Genomic DNA, 17,030 nt, shown 5'->3' on the forward strand with positions numbered 1-17,030 from the left:
ATCACCTAGGAGATGGAACAAGATGGACTGCCAGATGCTGATTGGAAAAATCACACAAAGAATTAGTGTTACATACTCCAAACAATTGTCATATGCAGGAAGGCTTCAAGTAGTCAATGTTGTACTATTCTCTATCCACAGCTTCTGGGGGAATATTTTTATCCTCCCTCAAAGTGTGGTGAAAGGAGTAGACAAGTTATGTAGAGAGTACTTGTGGGGGAAAAGGAGGAGATGAGGAAGGTTGCCTTGGTTGCATGGGAGAAAGTTTATTGTCCAAAAAGCATGGGTGGGCTAAACATAAAGGGATGTAAGGAATGGAATATAGCTTCAGTTGGAAAACTGGTATGGCAGTTAGCATTGAACAAGGAGTCTTTGTGGGTAAGGTGGGTTCATGGGTTGTATATGAAGACTAATCCAGATATATGGACACATTCTCCACCTTTAGATAGTAGTTGGTACTGGAGAAAACTAAACTCAGTAAAAGAAGGGATGAGGGAGTGGTATTCACAGAGCAGATACATTCTTAATCCTGCTGGGAAGTACTCTATTAATTCCAGTTATCTTGCACTAATAGGGAGGCAACAGAAGATGGAAATAGCAGATCTAGTATGGTCAGCAGTAGCTCAACCTAAACACAGATTCATAGGTTGGCTAGCATCACTAGGAAAATTATTGACAAAGGATAGAATGATTGGTATGCAGATACAGGTTGAAAATGTTAACTGCATATTGTGCAATGAGGATGCATTGGAATCTCAGGACCACTTGTTTGCACAATGTGGATGGATAACAGCAGTAAGGCAAGAATTGAACAAATGGACAAGGCATGATGTACAATATACAGGAGTGAGGCAACTGTTGGAGCATATCAAAAGGAAACACTGTAAGCAATTCAAAAAAGAAGGCATAGCTGCAGTGCACTTAGCTATGGTTTACTATACATGGAAAGCAAGAAACATAAAAAAAATTCAAGGCAGGAAGGTAAATACTGAAGAGGTAGTTATACAAATCAGGAGAGAAGTGATAGAAATCAAAGAAAGCACAAAAATGTAGAAATTTCATTAAACAAATCACATGTAATTAGTTTTTCTGTTTGTTGGAGGCCTAATTTCCATTCAGGGAATCAGGTGCTCTATAAGTGTAATGTTGGTTGAAGTTAATGGTAATTCACATTGTTACCAAAAAAAAAAAATAGAAACGAGGGATAATTAATTAATTAATGAAGTATTTACTTAGGTATTACAATTAATTAAACAATTAAAAAAACTTACATGGAACATGTTTATTGTGCCCTAGATATATTTCTCCTATGACAAGGCAAAAATACGGACCAATTATCATGACGAAGAATGCATCCAATACCCAAATGACTGAGTAATTAATTTCATATTAATTCTCTATATTTACATGGTTGGATGATATGGACTCATATGTAACATACCCTTGTTGTCAATGTATTCAGTAAAAATATTTTTCTTGGAAATAGACAAAATTCGAAAGCCATTTCGCTAGTGAATATATCGTCTTAATGTTACACGAAATTGCTGAATTATACTTGGCATTACTAGAATATCAGAGTTCTTCAAATTACAACGAAAATACTTAGTTGTACCAGCCTTCTTCTAACCATGCTGGTTCTACAGCAAATATAAGTTAGAAGCGTGTAACAGATATAATAAAAAGGGGGAGCAAACATGAGTTACAAGACCATATGGATTCTTTAAAATTTGGTATTTCATTTTAATATGATTTGACAATAGTAATTCTAAAATCGAACATTTTAAGACGTTTTCCTACTTTACTACTCTAGTCTCTTGATGCCGATCGTTAGTAGTAAATTTTCATCTGCTAGGAATAATATGCTTGATTTTTTCATAAAACCAAAGGAAACAAAAAAGTTGTAGTCTGCACATTATTTAGCCGATTGAAGAAAACTGCATTATTTCCTCCAAGGCCTTATTGTTTGGTATATTTTGGGCTACCTATTTTTTTTTTTTTTTTAATGCTACCTAGGAAATTAACGTTGAAAAAAAGGAATTTTATTTTAAGTTGTGTTAAGTATAATTTTTGGGCTGCCTAGGAAAATAACATATATATAAGAAGATAAATTATATTGTTCAAAAAAAAAAAAACACACACACACAGCAGGTGTTGTTTCAGATAAATAAACGAACAAGAAAAAAAGAAAGCCCTGTTTCAGGAAAAGGGATCATACCGATTGACAGTAGCAGTTGTCGTGTTTAGACATGTTAAACCATCGTTGCTCTTGGCGAAGAGTTGCCACCTTTTCATTTCATTCTCTTTAAATATCAATTCCCCTATGGCTGTTTCTCCTCATCGCCATTCTTCTCCATCTTCAGGTTTAACTTCTAACCAAACTGCGCACCATTTCTTTTCTTTCTTCGAATGGTTTCTCGTCCTTGAAAATCTCACTTAATTTTCTTCTTTTATTGTGCAGAATTGTCACAGCGCATCCGCGACAGAAAACTGCAAGAATGCCTCCCAAGCACGGATGTTAGTTCCCCTACTACCACATTCTAAATTCTTCTTCTTTAATTTGTCCGGAAAAAAATGTTGTCATTTTGATGTCATGTTTTTTTGGAATTTGGTGCAGCGGCTCCTTATTCGGATGCAAGGAATTCAAAGAGGAAGATGAAAGAAGTGATGGTGGATCCAACTCCTGCTGCAGTGACTCCGCCAACAACAATTCCTATGAATCTGTTTCCTGTCCACATTGCTGCGCCTAACCAACCACTTCCTTCCCAATTCACTTCCCAGCCTTCTGAACCCGACAATTTGGACAGGTTTTTGACTAGGCCTTTTACGTCCTACACTGCTTTATTAACTGAAGCAGAAGAAGATTATGGCCCAGCTAGTCTCCGTCGCGTGCAGGACCAAATCGAACAGACAACCAAAGCCTACGTACGTCTATTCATTGTTTGTGTTTTCCACATGCATGATTATTGATATTTCCTCCATTTCACGTACGTCGTCTAAATTATAACGTTAATGCAGGCTGACCAAGTGAGGAAAATGTTGTTTGATGTTTGGATGCGTCACTACAAGAACATCATGAACAGCACGTATGAAGAGGCAAGCACGAAACTGAAGGAGAAGGAAGAGGAACTAAGGCAAGCAAAGATGAGGATAGCCGAACTGGACGCGGTCGTCGGTCAACTGACCTACCAGGGACAATTTCTACAGAATAGGGTTCGAACCTTGGAGAATCAGAATGCTGGAATGAGAGCAGCATTCCAAAATGCTACTCTTCGCGGTGCTTTCAATGTTGGTGCAGGCGCCAGGCTCGGTGGCCCTGAGGCGCCGTTGCAAGAGGACGCTGAGTCCTCTTTCGTTGATCCACATAGAGCTGAACCAGGGAAGATTGGGCCGTGTAAGGCCTGTGACAAAGAAGATGCTAAGATGATGATATGGCCGTGTCGCCATGTTTGTCTCTGCGCAAAATGTGCTGCTACTGCGAGTGCCTGCCCTATTTGTAGCGTTCCCAAGTTTAATAGCTTCGAAGTCATAATCCCTTAAGTTGGCCTCAATATGGTCTAATGGTCTCGTCCCTCCGGTTTCCTATCAAGGAGTTTGAATAAAACGACAACTCTTATTTGCTTAATTAAGACTTATATTTAATAATGTTTCCTCCATTTGCTACTGCTTGGAGGTTTAAAGATTCTATTTTGCTTAATTATTAGATGAATGTAATAAATATATTTTATGAATTAATGTTATTGGTTCGGAGTTTGATTTTTTTTTTTTTATGGTGGACCATTACTTCTATTTTAATTACTTGATTTCATTTGATTTACTTTACAATTACAAAAAGATTCTGATGCACTTCGTTTTATAAAAAGTTACTAATAGAAGTCATTGCTAGAAAATCATTGCCTTTGCTGCTTAGCTAAGTTTAATTTATTTTTTTTTCAAAAAAAACTTCAAATCTTAGGTCACGACCATTGACTTTGAAGTTTAAACTTCATTATAAATGGAAATACATTAAAAACTTGACTTTTTTGAAAATTTAATAATTTTTTTTTTGAAAATTTAATCGTAATTCAAAAAGAAATTAGGTCTCAAATTACTCTTTTCATAATTAAATGAAATAGGGCAGATAAATGTGGAATTAATTTAGAGTAAACACTATTTTGGGACAACTTAATAGTATTAATAGTAGGACTGTTATTTACAAAAATATATGAAGTATATAAAACAGTTAAGATTAAGTGAGACCTTCTTCAGAACAGTATTGTATTTTTCAATGACAGAAGAGACATAAGTAGGTGACAATCATTTGTTTTGCCAGAAATATTAAACAATTACTTCAAAAGTATATGTTACAGGAACAATTACAACTTGTTTAGAATGAATCACGACATATGCAGCCAGCTATTTTATTGCTTCTAAATGTTAATACAAAATCATTGCGATAATCCTTGCCATTTGCTTAAGACAAGGTTTTACCACCAGCACTATCTGTTTTATGGGTCCAATCCAAAAAACAAGCGAATAGAATTGTGGAAGCCGGATTTGGTGCAAAATGCAAAGCTATCTGATTATGCCCAAACTCTTTTTCTTGGGACAAGGTCCGATGTCTTTATCTGATCTATTTTAGCAGCTATAATGAAATCGTTTATGCTCAAACCTCCTGCAATAAGAGTACACCACTATGATCATCAAAAATTCTGATACAAGTAAAAGAGACAATATTCTTTAACTATGAAGGGGGAATCAGATTAAAGCTATTTCCAGGAGAAAGTTATTATTGCGCGAAAAATTTATTAAAAAACCACATTGTATTGGCAAGTGATAAAGCTAGGAAGCAGGCTAGCTATGTCTGGTATAGACATTAATAGATTAAAGGATTTCCCAAATATTTGACATTTGGGAAAGTACCATTTCAAAATTCCACACTTGGATTCAGATCCTGTGAAGGCAAATGATCCAATCTTTAAAAGATCTGACTGATCACAGTCACAAAACCACTACTGTTCTCTGGAAGTTTTTCGCCATTTTCCCAGTGCTATCTTCTACTAGTGCATTTTAAAAACAATGAACATTCCTCTGGTAAACCACCTACGCTAAGGTTTCTATTGAAATGGCATGCTTATATCTGTTTCATAAGGAGGCTTTTCATTTTCATGCCTAGATGGAGCAAGTTTGGCAAGAATCCTAATTTGGTAAGTTTTCTTACCCTTTTCTACTGCAAGTTCATAATGACATCACTTAAAACACCCTATTAGATGATTTTGTGAACAATGCCAGGGATGACAAAAGAAGGGGATGGAGGAGAGGAGCGACTGAAAAAGTGTACTCACCGATGGAAGCAGTCCATAGCTCAGCACGAACTTGATTGGACTGCTCTAAGTGAAGAAGTGTGGGGACGTGCCCAGTGCCTTCCACCACCTTGCCTATTCTATTGATAAGTTCAACCCCACATTCGAAGTCTCTTAATTTCCACGTACATTGTAGCTTGAGCACCCCATCTTCATGTGCCAGTCTCCAGCCAACAACCTGAAGAACAGATTGGGCGTTAAAATGTGACTATTTTTTCTTTAACCGTAATACAATGTTGTTTTCCAATACAACCCAATAAAGATCTTAGGTTTTACTTATTAAACCACATTTCTCACTGATACAACCAGTTTTACATGATATAATTCATTCAAGTCAACATGCTACTAATTTATTCCACCAATCATCAACAGCCATTGATCTATACTACCTTCTGAAACTCTTGCTGGCCGATGTAGGTCTTATAAAGTGTATTTATTCTGTTAGAACCAAAATGGTGAAGCTAGGGGCTCTAGCTTCTTACATTCTAAAATTTTTCAAATTTCTTAAGAGAAATGTACCCTGGTCCCATCTAAATGATTCAAATTTGGAAACTTCTCAAGAATCATTGTTAAATTCTAGCCCTCTTCCAATTCTTAGGTTCTGAAACAAGAAGAGATATCTAGGCTAACAGTCGGCTCTCTGGCCAACATTTCATCCAAGCGGCAAATGAGCTTCAGATAAATCAGAATTTCCAAAGCAAGCAAAGAACATGGAGGGTTATAATGGGTAATTCATATAGCTAACCTTGAATAGGAGCTGGCGAGCTTCATATTCCGAGAGGGGAGTTTGACCTGGTGAGATGACAGTGCACTCTTGCTGAGCAAGAGACAGAGCAGAGGCAGTTGGAATGAGAATTTTGTGCTCCGTGTCAGTATTACCCAAAACTTTTTCACCGAATTTACTCTCTATTTCAGCTGGGAATGGATCTCTCGCCCCAAAATCGCCCAATAGGTCTCCCCCATTGCAACGAATTCTGGTGCAAATTCGAGATGGGGTAGTCTGGAGACTGGGGGTAAAAAATTTAGCGTTTTGAACTTTCTGAGCAGAGACTGAAATTGGTGGAGGGAAACAAAAATGAGTTGCAGTAGCCATGAGAAAGAAAAGTTCACTGCTCTGCGCTTAGTGTTGCAGAAAGTGGAGGATATGGTATTTTTATCTTGAAGGAGCCGGTCGGTTTGAAAGTTAGCATCCGGTTCAGGAGGTTTCTCAAATCCAAGAGCCACTCGTTTATCAGTGGGGCCAATTGGATAGACCCACCTTAGTTTTACTTTTCCGCTTTGGATTTCTTGATTAGCTCGTGTGTCCAAATATTGCTTGCTTGGCGAATTGCTGGCCCGAAATTTGCAACGTATTCTCTTTTTTATTTGAGAATTTTGTGGTGGTAGCTTGATGAAGTATTTTTTATTTTTTTTGGTCATCACTTGATGAAGTATTTTGACAGATTTAAGGAGAAACTATTGATCTCAGTGTGAGAGAAATTTTTATTTTATTTAATTTAGGCAGAAATATTTTCTCGCTTTGAGAAAAATGTTGATTTTCTCGCCATTACAGGTTCACTCATGAGACTAGAGTTAGTTAAGTGGTCAATTTCGTCAGCCAATTTTTCATTTTTGCCAAATTTAAAATACATGATTACAAAAAAAATTAATGGCAACAAGATTATACGGAGGAAGGAAAAAAAAGATGCACCATTTTTTAAAGGTTAAGGAAAAAAAAAAGAGGTTGATTTTATTACGAAACTTAGCTCAAAGTAATAAAATAAGAAAATAAACAAGAATGTAAAGAGCGAGAGATGAGAGCTTCTTATTTCTTTTTAAGTGTGTCAAGTGTGTAGTATTACATAGAGGTATATAAAAGAATGTCATAAACATGACATTAAACATTTAAGATTATGTAGGAAGATCGGGGGGGGGGGGGTTATGGAGGTATGAGAGTTATAACAATAACTCCATAAGTATTGAAGTAGCGAGAGTTATGGAGATAATAGAGAAGAGTAGTGGGTATTACTCCTTTAGAAGTTATGGACATCCACTACTAGATAATTATTTATAACACTCCTCATTGGATGTCTATAGATAATGTGCCTCATTAAAGCCTCACTAAGAAAAAACCCTGTGGGAAAAAAAATCTTAGTGAAGGAAAAAGAGTACACATATCTTGTAATACGCATTGTTTGTTGCCTCGTTAAAAACCTTGCTAGGAAAATCCAATGGGATAAAACCTCAGCTAAGGAAAAAAGAGTGCAGCACGTATGTGCCCCTCCCTGATGAAAACATCACTTTATTTACCAGAGACGAGGAATTTCAAGCTTGTATAATTATTTCGCCAAATTATCACTTGAACGGATTTCTTGAACATCTATTTCATCTTTCTATTGAAGATCGTCACTAAAAAATTTTTTTGGCGAAATGTGCTTTATTTTGTCTCCTTCAATATATCTTTCTTTCAATTGAGCTATGCAAGCAGCATCGTCTTCAATATTATTGGAATCATCTCTTCAAAGAAAAGTCACACGTCGGTTGTGTGTTGAGTCACTTGCTTTATCAGATGTTAATATCTTGATATGAAGAACGAACTTCATGTAATGCCCTGCATTTACATAACCAACAAAACTTTGACAATATTTGTTAGAATAAACAAATCTATCAATGATTCTCTTGTACTATATTACTAATTGCATTCCAGTATCTCCATATCGAATTAAAGTTAAATCTTGCTAGTATAACGTTATACTCAAGGTTCTAGCAAGAAACATAAGTGCACCCAGTGCACTAAGACACAAAAATAAATCATATATGTCATACATGGATTGCTGAAGCTTTATTTAACAAAATTGTTGGGAACCTCTATATGCTTCAGAACAGTTTAAATCCTTCAAGGATTTTTATTATACACATATCAAGTTTTTCATGTATTGCCATATAAAAACCTGAAAACAATTTCATTCACCATAGGAGAACCTGTCTACATATAACTAATGCCGGGATATTTATGAAAAATTGTGTTCCACAAGTTGTCTTTATATCTACCGACTTGATTTTATGTTTCACTTTCAGGTGTTGGGACTATCGGTCCAACTTCACATTTTTCAGGTGAAATCAAATTTCATTGCGTATTTTTTCAATTGGCCAATTATTTATCTGTCCAAATTCCATGACAGAATTAAGCTCAAGATCCTCTTCAATATTAATAATATTGAGCGCTACATTATATTAATAATATCGTCGACGATCATTTTACATCGGTTCCGTCGTTACCCACTAAAGACATAACTTATTGTGATCTCTTTATCTCATTATTTTCAGGTACCTGAGCCTCTCCCATGAGGTCTTATAAAGTGTTATATCATGGTGCTCTTATAAAGCACTTGCCTCCTTATTGTGTCCATCTTGAACATTTGTCCATCTCCTTCTTCAAGGAGCTTTATCTTTAGAACCGATTAGTCTATTACGCTTCATGTGTGTCATAAACTCTGTCCATCATGGACTTTATTTATTTGGAGTATTAACAGCTGAAATATGACATTTAGCTTTGGGTTAGCAAATGCACCTTGCAATATTTTGGAAATGAATTATCATTTGAACTTCAAGTTCACATTTTCTTGTACGAGGATCTAGATATATTTATAATAATTCATTCCATGTATCACTTTTTCAGCTGCCCATTTTCTCCCCCTAATGTTGGGATCACTAATACATTTCACAACCTTCTTTGGGAACTCATCTTTATGCATTGTGACAGCACAATTAAATCATATAGCATATCCATATTTCTAGATGGGAATATTTGGTTCCTGACCCTGAATCAATTAAGATAGGGAGAACTTATCATAACTTATTGGCTAGATGCGTACAAGTGGTACTATCTATTAAATAATATACCTCATACCAAATTTCTTTTTGGGAGTTTTATTCTCATAACTAATGGTTTAGCTATAATTGGAGGCATACAGTTTCTGCTAAACCAACTTGGATTTAAACCAGCATTATCAAGATAAATTATCATAATTTATATTCTGTAATTGTGCTCTAATAATTTGAGCAAACAACCTTGCAAAAACCAAATTGCAAGTTGATAACAAAAGCACATGTGACCATACAATAGGTGCATCTATTAAAATCATATAATAGTAAACGGTCCACATCGCAGGTGATTGGGTCCATACATATATCACCTTTTATACGTTCCAAAAATTAGGGAATACAATCCCAACCCTAGTTGGTATAGTAATCAGTTTATCATGAGAACAAGTCGTACATGAAAATTCTCGAAGAATCTCCTAATTCTTCAAAATATGTCAATGTGAATTCTCAAGTAATTTTCGCATCATAATTGAATCGAGATGGCCAACCGGTCATGCCAACTAATCTTTGTTTCAGTAAACATTTAATTTACTATGGCACGTGATTCCATCATCATGCTTATATATTTGTAGTACAAATAGAAGAAAAGTTGGGTAACCTTTTATATTTACCCGGTATGATTATAGTAGTATAAAGATATTCAATCTTTCTTTCATGTATAGTCTCAATATGCCAACTACTTTGGCTAATATATTTGAAACTCAAAAATTTCTTTTGAGACTTACTACAATATCAATGTCATGGATAATTTTATTTATTCGGGTAGTAACAAATTAGCTTTTTCGGATCTCTTAATTGATTTTGTACTACAAGACTTTTTTCTCACCATTCATATGGTAAATGTCTCCTTCACGGAGAAAAATTAAATTATTATAGTCATGGTTAATCATCATAAGCAAAATCATTTCTTGCTTTAAGTTTGCCTTTAATAACTTTTTATAAGGCATGTCAAAATATTTTTGGTATACCACATGTACGCGACCAATGACATATTCATGTAACCATATAGTAATATTCATTATCTTTCTTTCTCTCAAACCTCCCTTAGAGGTGAGTTGTGGTGTGTATCCAATCATGCATTGCACGTCTTTATTCATTATTTTTATTACATATTGTTACATTCACCTTCAAGAATAAATCTGCATTCTCAATGCTTATCACAAGTCACAATCTCTTCAAAGAATGGAGTATAATTATCGCGACGTGCTTTATAAATTTTCCATACCAATTTGATGGTAAATATTTCCTTCACCTTTTGAAGGATTACTTCGAGAACCCTTATTGTTCTCCTTTTATTGTTACCATTGTGATGACAATTATTATTTCGTCGCTTGCCATGCACTCGTACATTCATACAATCATGAAAAATTATTTTCATTAGTCATCATTAGATCATCAATATGGTGCATTAGGACTCAAACCCAATGCCTTACCCATATAAAGGCATGTAAGGCTATAATGCATTGGGATCAAATCCAACTCTTATAATCACGGTGCACCGGGGCTCACACCCGAAGCCTTACCCTCATGGTGCTGTAAACTTGAATCCACCGTCTTACCCTCAAGCCATAGTCAATATGGACATTCTTCATTTAGCCAGCTTATTTTCCTGCAAAAATTTATTTGTATTATCATGTAATATAAACTAGACCAAGCTAACCTCAAAATAATTTAAAATAAGAATGCATAGATTCATTCCCTGTAAGCTAGTTGAACTCATGCAACCATATGACATATTAATGTATCTTCAAGATATTTCAATGGCTCACGGGAACACTTTGGAAAAGTTGCAAACTTTGTCTAACTCGCTGGTCTTGATGCAATGAGGCGAACTGTGATGATTGTAAAAGTCTTTCAGGAAGGAGATACTATCCGATTGAAATAGATATCTCAATTGGTTAGAGACTCGTGCTGATAACGTATTACGAAACTTAGCTCAAACTAATAAAACAAGAAAATAGACAAGAATGTAGAGAGCAAGAGATGAGAGTGTGTCAAGTGGGTACAGTATCACTTCTCATCCTCTATTTATAGTATTACATAGATATCCACCACTAGATAATTATTTATAACAGATTTCTTATAACTACCGCCAAGGTGAATTCGAAACGACACATATCTTGGCGCGCTATACTGATTGAACCATTCTGCTTCAGTATCGGACACCACCCTTGTAAAAATGTCCAAATCTATGGATTCAACTCCTTCAACAACATGTCACTCTGTTACTCCTTTCCACTTAAGCGGTTTCTTGAGTGGCAACTTCAACCATTCAAGTTTTAGGCACATTGCCAGTTTACAGTTCTCTATACAATTCAAGCTCAACCTCCATCACAAGCACGATTTTCACAATTCTGTTCCTTTTCTAGATATAAATCCCGTGGAAATTCAAGCCCCGTTTGATTCCATTTCTAGTCCATCTTCTTGCATGACACCTAATTCCATTTCAACCCCTGATGATACGGATCAAGAACACAATTAGACCATTCAAAAGCAATATGGTGACAATAATGGTGAAAGAGACATCACTCTAACGAGGTTGAGAAGTGGAGTTTTTTCTCCTGTGAACTATTCTCCTCACAGTTATGGGGTGTTCTAAGGTGCTTTGGTTTCGAGGAACAGAGAAAGGAGGAAAAAGAAAGAGACAGAAAACGGAGATTTGTCGGAAAGAGTTCTAACGGGGTACTTTTTCCATTTAAGCCCTGCAATTCCTCCTCTTTCTTTGTGATGGCAACCAGGAGTAAAGTCAAGCATTCGTCATTTGGAGAAACAAGCAAGAGATTGACTAAGATATGGTCTAAGCTCTCCCATGATCAAATGAAGGTATTTGATCTTTTTTCTTTTTCTTCTTGGGCAAGAAGCACAAATGATCAGAACACAGATGTGAGTTTATAAAGAATGGTGTACTGAATTGGAGTAATTCTATTCTTGATGCCGTAGTTCATTTACTTAGTACATTTGCTATAAATATGTTCGCCCTCTTAAATTACCTAAAATTAAAATGCTTTTATTCAGTGGTCTGTTGATTTCATGGGGGAAGAAAGGTGGTTTGGGGGTGGGGGTTAGGAAAGAAGAACGTAAAACTGGAAAAACATAGAGATATGGATTTATAATCCAGCAATATAGATGAAATGCCTACTGTAACAATCACAGTTTTACATGAATAACTTGTGTGAAATTGAAGAACTTCAGAATCTTAATACTCCAATACAAATGAAATTCCTACTACAACAATCACAGTTTTACATGAATAGCTTGTATGAAATTGTAGAACTATAAAATCTTACGTAATACTTTGCGAGTGCCTTCTTAGTAACTGACTAACTGTACAGGAACTCTACACCCAAAACAATATGAAAAGTTGAGACCTGGGTTGGTACTGTTGCTTGATAAGATGCTATAACGAAAATGGCTTGGTGTAAACATCAAATGGCTCATTGGCTGTTAACTGTGGCTCCTGCAACCAAAGAGGACAACAACAAGTTTGACATTCAACTATTGATTCCAGATAACTAGATACTACTTATGTTTCAATGTTCATGATTGGACTGATACTGATGAGAAGAAAGCAAAGAGTACCTTTCATCTGAAAAAAAAGAACTTTTTTCGAGAAGAAAAGAATGGGTAAAAGCTATCAGTTATGCAATTCTATGCGCCATCAGCGATTGGTTACAAATGAACCTATTCCACATCCAGTACTTAAAATTCTTCTTAAAAATTTCTACCAAGAATTATGATTTAAACATCTAAATTAAGCAAACAAACATATTCTTTTAGCAAAAAATACCTGTCTCATTCCAATACCAACACTTCCTCCAGTAATCAGCATTGTCAGAAGAGATGTGACAATGCCACCCCCTATACCATTATCAGAACTGCGAATGGAAGATCTCATTGCATTTAGAATACCCCCATATGTAGTTCCTTGTCCATGCTCAATTGCTTGGATGAAGGAAAAGGTCATTGCACCAGTTGAAGTGACCTTGGACAAACTCTGTCATCAATCAAAAGGTCATTCAATTGTCTCTGTTACATTGAATTGATTAACGTCCATATCCAGAATTCAAAACTTAAGAGGATAAAGGAATTTTACATCCGTATCAGCTGAGGTTTGATCATCATCACAACCACTGAAGGATATAACTTCTCCACCACTTGTTCCTTTCCATGCTCCTGATCGAGGACGATGATCTTCCCATACATATCGTCCAGTTCTATATTCAAAGGGAATTAAATATGAGATTATAGGTATAATAAATATTTCTAAATAGGTTTAGACTGAGAGCCATCCACTAGATTCTAGTTTAAGAACCTACATACCATTAGACATTTGCTCATTGAGCAAAAAAATATCTATTCTATTCTCATCCTCACACCTAACCTATAACACAATTTGGAATTAAGTAGAAAAAGTGCGTAGCGTTACAGACCTGTCCATCCTACAGAGAAACGGTAGATCTAGCATAGTACCACTGTGACAAGCATCTATAATAGCATGAAGCTTAGCGCCACGTGGAAGGGGCCTAACTAGTGTTGCATTAATTTCATCATCAACAATCATTCCCTGAGTTTCAAAATCCAAAGGGCAAAGTGTTTCATCAAACCCATCAACTTCATCTCCAGTGTAGTTCCTTTGTTGTGAACCATGACCTGAATAATGAAAGACCAGAGAATCCCCTGCTTGACATCCTTGCACAAGCCAGTACATTGCCATTCTTATATTATGTTTAGTTGGAATTCTGTATGGATCCCTCTCTTCTTCTGAAAGTATACTTCCATAGGAAAATGGAGATTCGTAGTTAGGATTAGTTATAGTGAGCTTCTCCAGACTGATATATTATATAATATGAGAACATGCAATTTTTGGGATCACAATAAATGAGGAAAATTTAAATAGCCTTTATGAATTGGATTATTACCAAGACACCAAACATGAGAAACACATAACAGAATACTAACACAATTTTTGTGAACACAGCCCCCTACAAAAGTGCACGAAGTCATGATTTTAAAACATGGCTAGACACGAGACTTCTATGTCAAGGCCGTTCTCTATATACCAGAGAACTTCTAACCTGTATTCCATTGATTAGTCTGGACCTAACCTCAAGCTTCAACATGGAATTAAATCCTCAAACAATACATTCTGATTTGTGTCAATTTTTTTTAACTGTTCTAGGGAAGCTACTCACTGCTTTCAGATGATTAAGTCATGACACTAAGTAGCAAATGTTAATAAGGTTATTTTAACATTGATGATTGACTTATGCATAGTAGTTAAGGATATGAGACATCAGCTGCTTGTTCCAGCATTGACATCTCACTTCCAGGCATTACATCAGCACACTCTTTGGGAGAAAGCTGTGATTGTCGCTAGGAGTGTTCATGGTTCGGTTTGGATCGGTTTTTCTCTAAACAGAAACCAAACCAACTAAGTCGGTTTTTCAAATATTAGAACCAAACCAAACCAAGTAAGTCGGTTTTTCTGGATTCGGTTTATGTCGGTTTTTCGGTTTTTCCGGTTATTTGTCGGTTTTTTCTTAAATATACGACATACACTACCAAACACACATTTCGGTGACCACATTTTCAACGTAACACTATCAAATCAATTGCCCTTAGAGAAATATATTATTTACCAAGATATATTGATGATAATTGAATCAAATAGTGATGAATAATTTAAGGACTCAATTAAAAATATATTATTTTTAACATGAAATAGATTCTTACACTTAACAAAAGAAAACTACCAATTAAACTAGAATGTAAAGGTAAAGAACTGTACTAAAAGTGTAAACGATTAATATTTACTATAATTTTTTTAAAACTTTGTATAAAAGTATACATATATATAGGTGTAATAATAAATTTAAAATAGCTACTCCTATATTCGGTTTGGTCGGGTTTTTTTTAATTAAAACCAAAACCAAACCAAATTTGATCAGTTTTTAAATTTTAAAACCAAACAAAAAAGTATCGGTTTTTTTGGTCGGTTTGGTTTGGTTTTCGGTTTGGTTCGGGTTTTCGGATTTTAATGAACACCCCCAATTGTCGCATAAAGGTGTAAAGAAAAAAATAAAGGGCATCTTAGGTACATCTCTTTTTATTAAATGTTGTTCCCTCTGTCTCCTCATGATATTCCCCCTGTCTCCTCTTTTGTAATACAATTGAGCGAACAAAGTTTTAGAAGTTAATCTGACTTATCTATTGCTAATTATAGCTAAATGTTAGTTGATAGAGCAAACACCACATTATTGTTTAATACGATTTGTTAAACAAGTTTGAATTCTTGAAACTATTGAAGGTTGCAACAAATGTCAAGTATTTTGCAACTTCCCAGAAAAGAAAGATAGTTACAAGTACATAAATTGGGACCGAGGAATAAATAGGATAAACACTAAAAAAACTGTGAAGTGCCTTATACATAAAACATAAACCCAGAACGATCACGAGAATATAGACATTACTGGCCTTCTAAAACAACATAATCTCAAATTATTACTATACTAGTTTCTGCTGAATAGTGGCAACTGACAACCGAAGATTTTGGTTAGTAATAGCACAGTGGAAATATTCGTCTACAATTGCAGTAAGAGATACATAAAGAACCGAACTAAAGGCAAAATTGACAATGAAGCACTGCTTTTACGAAAAGTTCACATAAGAAAAACCAAGTGAAAAGTTTACACAAAAAGTGGTTGATCTTTCCTGTAAAGGAAGTGTTAAAAAATACTTTTCCATTTGGCGATCAACACTATCAGTTGGTTTTGAAATTCATAAAACATTGCATTTGTACAATATAACTAATCGGGAACCTAAAATGCTTGTTGGACTCAATACTTTGGGTTTCTACAATTATCGAATGGTCTCTTGTCTGCACACAAATTTAGTAGTATAAAATAGTAAAGAAAAGTAAAGTATTCATTCACTGACTTTCTTTCAATTGCTAGTTTGTTTCCCTCCTGAACTCCAAAATATTGGTCACTAACCCTGTTTTTGAAATTCAATTAATTAACAAGCTGAATATTTTCGTATATCATGAAGTGATTAATGTAATTGCCTTCAAAAATAGGGACACACTGCATTCAGAAATAGTCAAACTTACCTCAGAGCAAGTCAAAATCAAGTGAATCATGCAATCCAGGATGAGGAAGAAGTAATATAGTCAACAAGAAATGTACAATGCAGTCAAATAGAACAATTTGGAATAGAAGAAAGAGGAAATTAAAGAATTTTACCAGTAAGCATGAGAATGGAGTCTTGAGGAAATTTGAACCGATTAGTCAGCAAGTGCCTCATACATTTAGCATCATTGATGCAGCCTTTCAGTTCATTCCGGGTATTCTTATACGAAATCCCGACAATCACAGCTCTCTTCCGGCCGCCGCGTGACGACGGCGAGGGAGTTTGACTGGTAGTTGAGTGATAATTATAAGGAGATGGGGCAGGGGCCGGAGGATAGTAGTGGTTGTTATAGGCGGAAGCTGGTGGTGGCGGTGGCGGGGCAGTGCGAGGATCGGCGATGAGGGTAATGGCTCGGCAGATTGCGCAGCGAATGGATTTTGCCCCCGGTGGCAATTGTAAAGGTGTGTGGCAATTGGAACAGTTAACAAGCATCATTATTTTATTAAAAAAGCCACAAACCATGAAATTTTGATATACAAAAAATACTGAAAATGGTGATCTCTATATATACTCCTATGGCTGTAAATTTATTTTCTGGGGGTGTAGTGGTAGTGGCTAGGTGGGTGAAAGCAAAGGTGTGAGTTTATAGAGAAAATAGGAGAAGTGGGAGTTGGTAGGAAGGAGAAGGGAGGAGGAGAC

General features: G+C 35.6%; 3 protein-coding genes across 3 annotated transcripts; 1 reads left to right on the forward strand and 2 right to left on the reverse strand.

The window, feature by feature from the left end:
- The first annotated feature begins 231 nt into the window (after positions 1-231).
- On the forward strand, positions 232-3,678 carry LOC104223966 (uncharacterized). Its single transcript, XM_009775507.2, has 6 exons — positions 232-981; positions 1,120-1,162; positions 2,276-2,360; positions 2,459-2,514; positions 2,615-2,922; positions 3,016-3,678. Exons 1-6 carry the CDS (start codon positions 232-234, stop codon positions 3,535-3,537), a joined length of 1,764 nt encoding a protein of 587 aa, XP_009773809.2. The 3' UTR covers positions 3,538-3,678.
- A 605-nt stretch (positions 3,679-4,283) lies between these two features.
- LOC104223965 (probable pterin-4-alpha-carbinolamine dehydratase, chloroplastic) lies at positions 4,284-6,512 on the reverse strand. Its single transcript, XM_009775506.2, has 3 exons — positions 6,085-6,512; positions 5,322-5,517; positions 4,284-4,651 (listed from the first exon to the last, which is right to left on the reverse strand). Exons 1-3 carry the CDS (start codon positions 6,430-6,432, stop codon positions 4,560-4,562), a joined length of 636 nt encoding a protein of 211 aa, XP_009773808.1. The 5' UTR covers positions 6,433-6,512; the 3' UTR covers positions 4,284-4,559.
- A 5,785-nt stretch (positions 6,513-12,297) lies between these two features.
- LOC104223964 (metacaspase-1-like) lies at positions 12,298-16,942 on the reverse strand. Its single transcript, XM_009775504.2, has 5 exons — positions 16,445-16,942; positions 13,634-13,964; positions 13,297-13,417; positions 12,991-13,197; positions 12,298-12,660 (listed from the first exon to the last, which is right to left on the reverse strand). The coding sequence occupies exons 1-5, from the start codon at positions 16,851-16,853 to the stop codon at positions 12,601-12,603; spliced, it is 1,128 nt and encodes a 375-aa protein (XP_009773806.1). The 5' UTR covers positions 16,854-16,942; the 3' UTR covers positions 12,298-12,600.
- Positions 16,943-17,030: the final 88 nt, after the last annotated feature.

The sequence above is a fragment of the Nicotiana sylvestris genome, chromosome 3 (genome assembly GCF_000393655.2).
Source record: "Nicotiana sylvestris chromosome 3, ASM39365v2, whole genome shotgun sequence".
In the NCBI taxonomy this organism is placed as follows: Eukaryota; Viridiplantae; Streptophyta; class Magnoliopsida; order Solanales; family Solanaceae; genus Nicotiana; species Nicotiana sylvestris.

Bases quoted from the DNA above. Each gene is read 5' to 3' on its own strand.
- LOC104223966 (XM_009775507.2), top strand. From the start codon at position 232: ATGAGGAAGGTTGCCTTGGTTGCATGGGAGAAAGTTTATTGTCCAAAA. The intron at 982-1,119 runs GTAAATACTGAA...ATTTCCATTCAG, and splicing joins AAAAAATTCAAGGCAGGAAG to GGAATCAGGTGCTCTATAAG. The intron at 2,361-2,458 runs GTTTAACTTCTA...TTTATTGTGCAG, and splicing joins CCATTCTTCTCCATCTTCAG to AATTGTCACAGCGCATCCGC.
- LOC104223965 (XM_009775506.2), bottom strand. From the start codon at position 6,432: ATGGCTACTGCAACTCATTTTTGTTTCCCTCCACCAATTTCAGTCTCT. The intron at 5,518-6,084 runs GTTAGCTATATG...TCTGTTCTTCAG, and splicing joins CTCGCCAGCTCCTATTCAAG to GTTGTTGGCTGGAGACTGGC. The intron at 4,652-5,321 runs GTGAGTACACTT...CTCTTATTGCAG, and splicing joins GCTATGGACTGCTTCCATCG to GAGGTTTGAGCATAAACGAT.
- LOC104223964 (XM_009775504.2), bottom strand. From the start codon at position 16,853: ATGGTTTGTGGCTTTTTTAATAAAATAATGATGCTTGTTAACTGTTCC. The intron at 13,965-16,444 runs GTAAAATTCTTT...GTATACTTTCAG, and splicing joins CTCCATTCTCATGCTTACTG to AAGAAGAGAGGGATCCATAC. The intron at 13,418-13,633 runs GTCTGTAACGCT...CTTTGAATATAG, and splicing joins TTTCTCTGTAGGATGGACAG to AACTGGACGATATGTATGGG.